Source organism: Lycorma delicatula, chromosome 3 (genome assembly GCF_047948215.1).
Source record: "Lycorma delicatula isolate Av1 chromosome 3, ASM4794821v1, whole genome shotgun sequence".
Lineage (NCBI taxonomy): Eukaryota > Metazoa > Arthropoda > Insecta > Hemiptera > Fulgoridae > Lycorma > Lycorma delicatula.
This window is the reverse complement of record NC_134457.1, coordinates 56637691-56647209: the sequence shown is the minus strand read 5'-3', so window position 1 is coordinate 56647209 and position 9519 is coordinate 56637691. Positions and strand designations below refer to the sequence as shown.

The following is a 9519-nucleotide window of genomic DNA, read 5'->3' as shown; positions in this document are numbered from 1 at the left end:
TTTCAATTCATTATTAAAAGAAATTGAATAGATTCAAATAACGGAATGGAAACAGTCAGATGATCATTGTAAACAGTAGAAAATGGCGTCCTCCCAGGATGCTTGGTATTTATCGTTGTTAGGTTTGGCTGAAAATTTTCGAACTTCTAGCCCTCCTAATATAAAATTGTGTATTCAGTGTTTACAAGCTGTTTTTAATTTTAAACCTCCTCCAATTGTTGAAGCAAGGACACATTTACAGTTAGGAAATATTCTTTTAACACATACAAAGAACATAGATTTAGCCAGAAATCATTTGGAACAAGCTGTAAGTTATAATTCTACTTATTGCATTACAGACTGTTTATGATAAGTAAAAATAATTTAAATAAAAAATATATTAATTTATTAGTGCTGTGCATTTAAGTTTGTCGCTGTTTATGTTATTTTTATATAGAACTTTGTCTGCAACACAAGTTCTTGTGTTTAGTTTTACTTATTGACATTTGACTTGTTATGTCAGAAAATTTCGAATTTCGTTGTAATCATGAACATATTATGTATTTTTAAATGAAATATTTATTACTGATAAGAAATTTATTTTCCAAAAATAAATCTAAGTTGTTTATTCTTCATGGGCTCATGTTTTATATTGTTCAGCCACTTGAATAAATATGTTTTATTGTTTTGTGAATTGTAAATAATTAATCTAGAGTTACAGAACTATAATATGAAGTGTTATTTAATTATCTTCGTAAAGTGTCTGATTTTTTTTTTGGTTTTATTGTGTATTGAGGTTAGGTTAGTTTCTAATTCTACTTCTAGCACCAAATAGTTGTATTGTAAGATTTAATTTTAAGATTTTTATTAATAACCAGATAACATTATTTACTGTGTTTTTTTATTTTTATTAATCCTAAGTTTATTCTTATTAAGTCAGCAATTTTTGTTAATAGTAAAAGTTTACTTTTTTGCTGGAGCATAATTTAATTTTCCTTACATAATTGTGTACTGTAACTAGTAAATATTTGTTTCTTGTACTGTATGAATTAATATAGTTGTCTTGAGTTTAGCTTATAAAATATAATTGCATTGAATCTTGTAATAATAATTAACTAAATGTCTGTAATTAAACTTGTTTAATCACTTATAAATATTTACATGTTTATAAATTAATAACTGGCTATTTTATTCACTTAGAAATGCATGATTTAAATGCAGTCTTAAACAATACAACAATAGGCTTAACCTATTCATAAAATTTAAGTTCGTGTAGCCAATTTTTAATGCTACATAATTAGTAGGCAGAATGGATTCATTTGTGTTATTTATATTTCCTAACATAATTTCAGCATTTTATTACTTCTGAAGTTCGGTTGAGGAGAATTTGAAATTAATTTTTTGGTAAGAGTTGAGGCAATGGATTAATCTCATTCTATTATTCAGAAATTATCTTAACACACATATACTTCAAATTTTTTGTTGAGTAATGGTAGTATTCTGTTTTTTATTAGTTAATAGTATTTTGAAAAAAAAGTTTATTTTGTAGATATTCTCTGCGCATGGACATTGATGAATACTAACCTGTTCATTATGGATAAGTAATTAGCATACATGATTCAATCTGAGTTCAGCATTGAAATTATTATATATATATATATATATATATACATGAATAAATTATACAATATTTATTACTACTGCCTATTGTAATTTAAATTTATCTTTTTCTCTTATTACTTGTTTCAGTGGCTTTTATCACAAATAATCAATGGTTTTGATGATGTGAAGTTTGAAGCAGCAAGCGTCTTAGCTGAACTTTATGAACAACAAAATCAATCAAATTTATCCAAGCCCATATTAAGAAAAGCTATTGAACTTTCACAGCACAGTATATATTGGCATTGTAGATTAATATTTCAATTAGCGGTAAGTTTTATTTTTAATGTATTATCTTTTCTTCATAAATGTTTTCACTCTTTTCAATCCTTAATTTTTAAAGTGTGAATTATTTTTGGAGCACCCTGCACTTTTTTCTAGTATTTAGCAACATTTTGAATTTAAATGCTATTGTATTAAAACTTTTAAATTAGTGTGATTATCTGCTTGAGTAATTCTCTGAAAGTACTCAATCCCAGTAATTAAAATGTTTTATTACAATAGAATTTAAATTCAAAATGTTCCACATTCCCAGAAAATAAAAAAACAAAACCCATAGTTAGTTGGTTTTTAAGATTTTATTGTTGGTTGTCTTTAAATTATAGAATAACAGCAAAAATGCTACTGTCATTAATAAACTACAAATTTATATAAAAACATTTTACTTTAATTTTTAGTGTTTTAAATTGGGTTATTTTTGATATTAAAGATATTTTTGTAATTTTCAATACTGATTGTCATAGATTGCAAAATCATTATTTTTTATCAAAATATTTATTTGTTTTTGTTAAATATATTTGGTTTTTAAGTTTCATCTACGTTTATGAGTTGTGAGTTTATAATATGACCAAGAATTTAATATTATAGTTCATTTATATGTTATAAGATTTTCTTTAATAAATTTTGATTTTATAAATATTTTGTTTTTTTTTGTTACAGCAAATACATGCAACAGAAAGAGATTATGAATTAGCCAGTAGTTTATTAGGTGTGGGTGTTGATTATGCACACATTTCAGCAGCTAGTTACACACGTGTCCTTTTTCTATTAAGTAGATGCATGGTAAGTTTTTATTAATATTATGTAACTAAAAATTTTAATTGGATTGTCATTTTTAGTTGTTAATTTTTTAATTATAGTCATTAGTCATACTTTGATTTTATAAAAAAGTTTTAAAATTTAAAAAACTGCCATTGCATTCAGACAAATATGAAGCATTATATTATTAATGTAGATGGGTTATCTGGCATTTGTCTGTTGCTTAATAAAAAAGCAGTCTGTTGTCAATTAATTTACAGATTATTTAATTTAATTTCTTAGCTTAGATTATTTTTATTTATATTTTTATGTACTTATTATTATTATTTTTATTATCTTTTAAAAATTTAATTTTGATAATAAAAGAAAGGGATTATTAGTTAATATTAGCAATAAAAAAGAGATTCTTTATTTAGTGAGAAAGAGTCGTAGGCACGCATACAGCAGTGCATCACGTGGTCTGCTCTGCACCAATAGCAGCAGCTGGACTGGCAACTAACACAATCTCACATGAAACATACAAGACTAAATGAAGAAGATGGCAACCCCAAGTCAACTCCCTGTTATCATCATATTCATGTCAAAACATATTTCATTAAAACGTATTATTATATATCTACTTACTCCTTAAGCCTATTTTTAATATAAAAACACCAAAATGTTCTGAAAAATATTCTCAACACACTAATATTTCTTTTCTTAAAATATCTGTGTAAAATACTTAATATTCTCATGAACATGATGATATGAACGTGTCGAGAGTGCAGGGGGGCAGAGCTCCCTGGCTAGACGATCGAGCAAGTGAAGTGAGCTTTGACCAGCTAGTACATAAACAATGGCAATGTATTTCACTTGAAAACACAGTTATATCAGAAGATCCATTTTGGGAAAAATTAATACAAATACCTTATAAAATTGTTAAGTTTAATATATGGTTAATAAAAATAAAATAAAATTTTGTTGGCAAATGTGTATTCTGTACAACTGCTAAATATCTTTCCTTATAGAATATAGCATTATATAATTAATTTTAGGCTTCATTACTTATCCTTTGGTTTGTTGAACACTCTACTATGTGGTTTATACAAAAATTTTAATTTATGGATATATAAAAAATTTTCTCATTTCTCTTTGTATATTATCAAAACAATAAGATATATAATAATAAAAACAACAAGATAAATAATAATAATACAGCAACATAATTTAAAAAAATCAAAAATAAATTTTTGTCTAATTCAGTTTTAATTTTTATAATAAAAAATTTGATCTTTGCTTTTAAATTTGGCTTGTATTGTATAAGTTAATGCTAAGTTTATAATGTATGCAAATTTTTGTTAGAAATTTTATTCTTAGTGATTAATTATTTAATATTTTCAGTTCTTAGGTTTTTTGAAATTATTTGTTTAATTTAAGTTATATTTTTTAGAACTAAAAAATTTTGTGCCAGCATTTATGATTAAACATCAAGTTCATGTTATTTTTATTTTAAATTTTAGTTATTGGGTGAAATTTTTATTGATTTTTTATTTTTTTTTTCTAAATAAAGAGGCTGGTTTTGTTTTTATTCTTGTTTTAATTACTATTTTTTATTAGTAAACATTTAATAGATTACAAATGTATTTCTTTCAACTAAACATTGAAAAATTATTATCTTAATTTTATTTATTATATTTTTAAGTTCAACAAATATATCTAAGAAATATATATATTTATTAAGAGAAATGAAGGTTTTGTTTGGTTGATAAAATTTTCTGTTCACAGTTACTTTTAATTGATAAGAAGTTTATTGAAGTTTTACCATTACTAAATCAAGCTGGACATTTAGTGGATAGTTGGCAAGGAAGCCAGTACCAAAAAGAATATTTGAAAGTATTCTTTCTTGTTTTACAGGTATATAAATTAATAGTTAATTAAGTTTATTACTTAACTTATTTTAAGATTAATTATTTTATTTTGTTATTGTTAGAATGTTTGAAACTTTTCCCATTTTTCTATATTGTGAAACCATCAAGTATCCATAAAGTTTTGGTGTTGCGGGATAAGATAAAAGGCATGGTGGATTTTAGTTAATACCAAGGCCCTTTAAAATATTTCAAGATCTAATAAGTGACTGGGGTGAATTTAAGCCATATTGTGAAAAAAACTCATGTGTTAATGCCTGTTCTTCATGCAAAAATGGTGTTATCCAAGTTGGCAAATGATATAATTACTTCTGAAGGTAGCAAACTCTTCATTATTAAGTGGAAGTTACTTGTAGATCTAAAAATATAAGGTATTACCTCCTGGTAATGCGTTTTCTTCTTGGAGTACTGTGAGAATTGGGTAATTACAAAAGAGTTGAAATTACCAGATGATAGTTACCTACAAGTAGAAAAGAAAAAGAAAATGAAGAAGAAAACAGGAGAGAAAAAGGCTGAAAAAGACAATAATGTGATCCTAAACGAAAAAGTAGAGCCATTGGTAGATTATATGATAAAGTAGTCCTGGCTGTACTAGGTTGGCAGAGGAAAAACGAAAAGGGAAAAATTATAAAAAGTTAAGAAGGAGCTTACACCTTTCTGGAGTAGTGCTGGCATTACTTCATAGAGAGATGTGAGGCAGTACATTGGAGAAGTGCTATGTATATAGGTCCATCTTTAAATACTTTTTTTTATGACTAAGTTGATTGAATTGTCATGCATTAAAGAAATGACCTAGTAATCTGTGAATCCTGGTTTAGGAAGAAGTGCTCATGGAAGATTACTAGATATGGTTGGGACAAAAGGAGAACAAAGACCTCTTGAAAATTACTTCTTGATTGAAAAATTGAGACAAAAAGAGTTAATGGATGGAACAGCCATGATTCAAGGGGATGGATACATTTAATTGTCTCAAATGGAAGCCTGTTGAAGGATCACAGACAGTGATTGCAAAGATTAGGATAGAAGTGAGTAACTAGAAAATAAAAGAGAAAGTAATAAAAATTGTTGAGTTCAAAGATAGAAAAATTTTGAAAAGTTTCCTGTAGCAAGTTAAAAAGCATATTCTAAAGACTAAATATGGAAAGCATAAGAGGAATTATTAAGGAAATTAATTTTATGTTCCTCAGTTAATTGTTCTGGAAGAAAAATAAAATGGATCTGAAGAATGACTTAGGAGAAGATAAAAAGTAATTATTTGAAATGGTGAGTTTAAAAATAACCAGGAATGTTGGTTTTGTAACGGTAAATAATGAGAGGGCAGAGTTACTGGTCTAAAATTAGTGCATAAAAGAAAAATAAGAATATTTCAGAAACTGTTAGGTATTGTGTGGTAGGTTAATGATATTGTGGAGGTTGAAGAGTATCATGCTAAGTACAAACTGGAGAGTGAAAGTACTTGAATGAGAGAAGTGGAAGATTTTTTTTTGTTTGGATTTTTCTGAGCGAAAAACGCTTTCATGTTATCATTGTCTGGAGAAGTGGAAGAGGCAGTAAAGAAAGTGAGAGTAGGGATTGCCTCAGGAAGTGATGAATTGTGAAATGGTAGAAGGAGGTGGGCAAGTAGGACTATATTGGTTGTGCCAGTTGATGAAAGCTGTCTGAAGAAAGAAGAAAAGCTAGAAAAGTGGTTAGAAAATGCTACACCTAATCATAAAAAAAATTGTGAGAACTGTAGAGGATATTTCAGAGATTGCCATACACTGAAAATCTTTGAAAGAGTACTAGGGAAAAGGGTAAGAGAAGGAGTAGAACAGTTAGAGGAAGAATGGTATAGGCTGTTGGGGAAGCTTAATTTGATGTGCAAAGGTGATTGAAAAGTGTTGGGACTGTGGGAAGTTTTCTGATTGGATCTCTGGATGGTGACTGTGCAAGAGGAGTCTTCAAGAAGTATAAAAACTGAGCTATTCTTTGAGTCAGAGCATGAAATATTGTAAAAACAAGGAATGGAAAGCTTCATCTAGATGTAATATGAATTAATAAAATAAGATGGAAAGATGGGTCAAGATTTTTTGCCAGGACGTATGAGTAACTGATACAAAGTCTAAAAATAGGAATGTAGGAATGATATATGACAAAGAGTATATTCCCTATAAACTGTATTTAATAACTTACTCTTTGTCATATATTACTCATCGTCAATATTTGTGATGCTATTAATATCTAGCATTACAATAGAGAATTATTTTAGTCATAGTAGATTAAAAGCCCGAGCTTGCAACAAAAGTACAGGATATGTCCCAACTCTTCTGCAGAAGATTAGATAAAAAGGATTTTTGTAAAAATCATGGATAATAAAAGATGTATTAGTAGAATTGATGATTGAAAGTGGAAAATATAAAAATTCTAAAGCTGATGGAAACTGTGCAATCACTTCAAAAATAAAATTGATAGAAATTGCAAATCATCTAAGGAAAATAGGTTGATGTAGAGATTTAGTAAAGTAGAGAAACATATGATTACTGGAAAGATAGATTTAGGATATTGAAAATTTATTGAAATGAAAGTCACTGTTTTATTATCAGGTTGCGTATGAAAAGCAGTTGTTAGAAAGGTAAGAAAGAGATAACCTGTACCAAGAATATAAAGAGAAACTACACAGAGATTAAAAATAATATGATTAAGTTTGGGAAAAAGAAATTGATGGCCAGAGAAAATTGGATTTTGAGGTCAGAAAAGAGTTTAATAAAATTCATAAAGATGTGAACAGAAAAAAGGCAGTAGGGGCAGATATATATCAAAAAAATTACTGCCTTGTATAGAAGTAGGACTGAATAGACTGCAGGCTATGAATTTGTGGTAGTGGGAAAGTACCCACAAATTTTAGAATAAATGTAGTTGTCATAACAAGAGAAACAGAAGCAGATATATGTGAGAAGACTATACTATTAAGTTTTATATCAAGGGGAAAAAACACTTACTTGGATAGTTGTAGGCTAATAAATTGTGCATTAGGTGGTGTACTACTTGGCAAAAAAATTATATACACCTGAGTTTGAGGTTTTAGACTTAGTAAAATAAAACTACCCAGCTGATTTTAAAAAAAGACATCAGCTTTTTGATAATTTTGTTCTGTGTTTAATAGTGTTGTGGGAATTGTAATACTACTTTTTGTAGTATGTTATTGTAATGAAAATTAAAAAAGACATCATTTCTTGAGCCCTCTGTAGATAACTTAATTTTGATTGCTAGTATTAAAATCTACTACTTCAATATTAACAATAAAGGTTTTACACAAGGTAGCTCATTCTATTAACTTATCACTCCATAAACATTAGATTTTTGTCTTCATCTGTTCAAGAGTCTTCAGTTGTCTTCAAGAGATGTTATTAATTGATTTGTAAAACCGTTTTATCTTTGTTCCTATTCATCATAGAAACATGAGTCAATGCTGTTTTTCTTCTTTCTGTTTGATGTATATGGTGTTTTATTTGAAGTTTGTTAACTTGAAGCTTATTAAAGATTTTTTTTTGTATGAAGAAATAAATTGATTTAAGTACTCTGCTAAAAGAAGGACAAAATAAATTAAAATATTTTAATATTTTTAAAGCTGTCACTGAAGATCCAAAGCCTTATGAGAAAAGCTGATAGAAAGTATTTTGAAAATAAAAATAACACTTTATTAATTAATTGAATAAATGAATTGCAAGAAAACAAGTAAAATGACATATCCAAACTGATATTTGTCACCTGAAACTTGCAATAGAATAAGTTCAGTAGTGTCGTATCCATAGGTAGGCAGTTAAGGAAGACCTTCTTGGCACAAATGTTTCCTCTTTTAGTAGTTCACTTAAAGCAGTTTATTTCTCCATGGATAAAAATTTCTAAATTAAATTCAGATTAGAAATAACTTATTAGTTATCATATTCATTAATTTAAAATGATAGGAACAAATATAAAATGACTTTACAAATTGAATAATAGTTAAAACTATTAAAAATATAGGTATTGTAGATGATCTTGGATAACATGGAATAAAATAAAAGTGAAAATTTTAAAGAAAATTGAACTGAAATATAGAAAAAGAATTAATCTTAGTTTGTACAAGAATCAGGTATAGTTAGATAAGAGTAAAAAATAAAGAAGACCAGATTTTATTCAGAAAGAAGACTAAATGGATGTAGTCTTTACCTATTGCCTGTTAACTTGCATACAGAAGCAATGAATGATTGAATAAGAATTTTAAATATAGAATAGTTATCCAAAAAGAAGGATAAAAATATTGAGACTTTTGATGGTGTTGTTTTGGCAGAAACTAAAAATGAGTTACAATGGATTCATTGCTAAGAGAAAAAATTGAGTTTGAAAATAAAAAAGGGTAAGTAAAACAATCTTGCTGAAATTTAAGGAAGAATAATAATGAAAGATTAAATATCATAAGGTAACATAATTTGTCAGAAGTTGTAAAATCTTGTTATGTTCAGATGGATGAAGTAAGGATGAGTTCAAATGCAGGTTGCACAACCAAGGGATATTTTTATTTATAAAAGAAATCTGCTGGAATTGAATATCCATTTGAGAATTAGCAAAGGTTCTTAAAGGCTTTATGAAGAATCAAGAGCTTATGATAGTGAAAAATATAAAAATCAGAAAGAAAAATAATTGAGGTAGTTGTAATGTGTGTTACAGGGAGATATTTAAAAGCTTATGTGGATTATTAAAATTAAAAGGTCTTAAGACAAATAGAGAAATTTATGACAGAAACTTTCAAAGATAAAAATGTGTTTGCTATTTATGTTAAGGTATCCATGTTAGTTAATTCTGATAGGAGAGGAATATATAGAAGTTAAAAATGTTAAAGAAGACGAAAAATAGAATATGTAAAATACACGTAACATGTAATAATTGTTTTGAAATCAGCATGATTTTAAAATTAAATGAT

At 27.2% G+C, this 9519-nt stretch overlaps 1 protein-coding gene across 1 annotated transcript in view; it reads left to right on the top strand.

Annotated features, from left to right (window-relative positions):
* The first annotated feature begins 82 nt into the window (after nt 1-82).
* The window catches only part of Mau2 (Mau2 sister chromatid cohesion factor), a 34203-nt gene continuing 24766 nt past the window's right edge, over nt 83-9519 (top strand). Inside the window, exons 1-4 of the mRNA XM_075359835.1 lie at nt 83-307; nt 1729-1908; nt 2578-2700; nt 4441-4569. Of these exons, the coding sequence (XP_075215950.1) occupies nt 83-307; nt 1729-1908; nt 2578-2700; nt 4441-4569 (657 nt within the window). The remainder of the gene's footprint in view (nt 308-1728; nt 1909-2577; nt 2701-4440; nt 4570-9519) is intronic.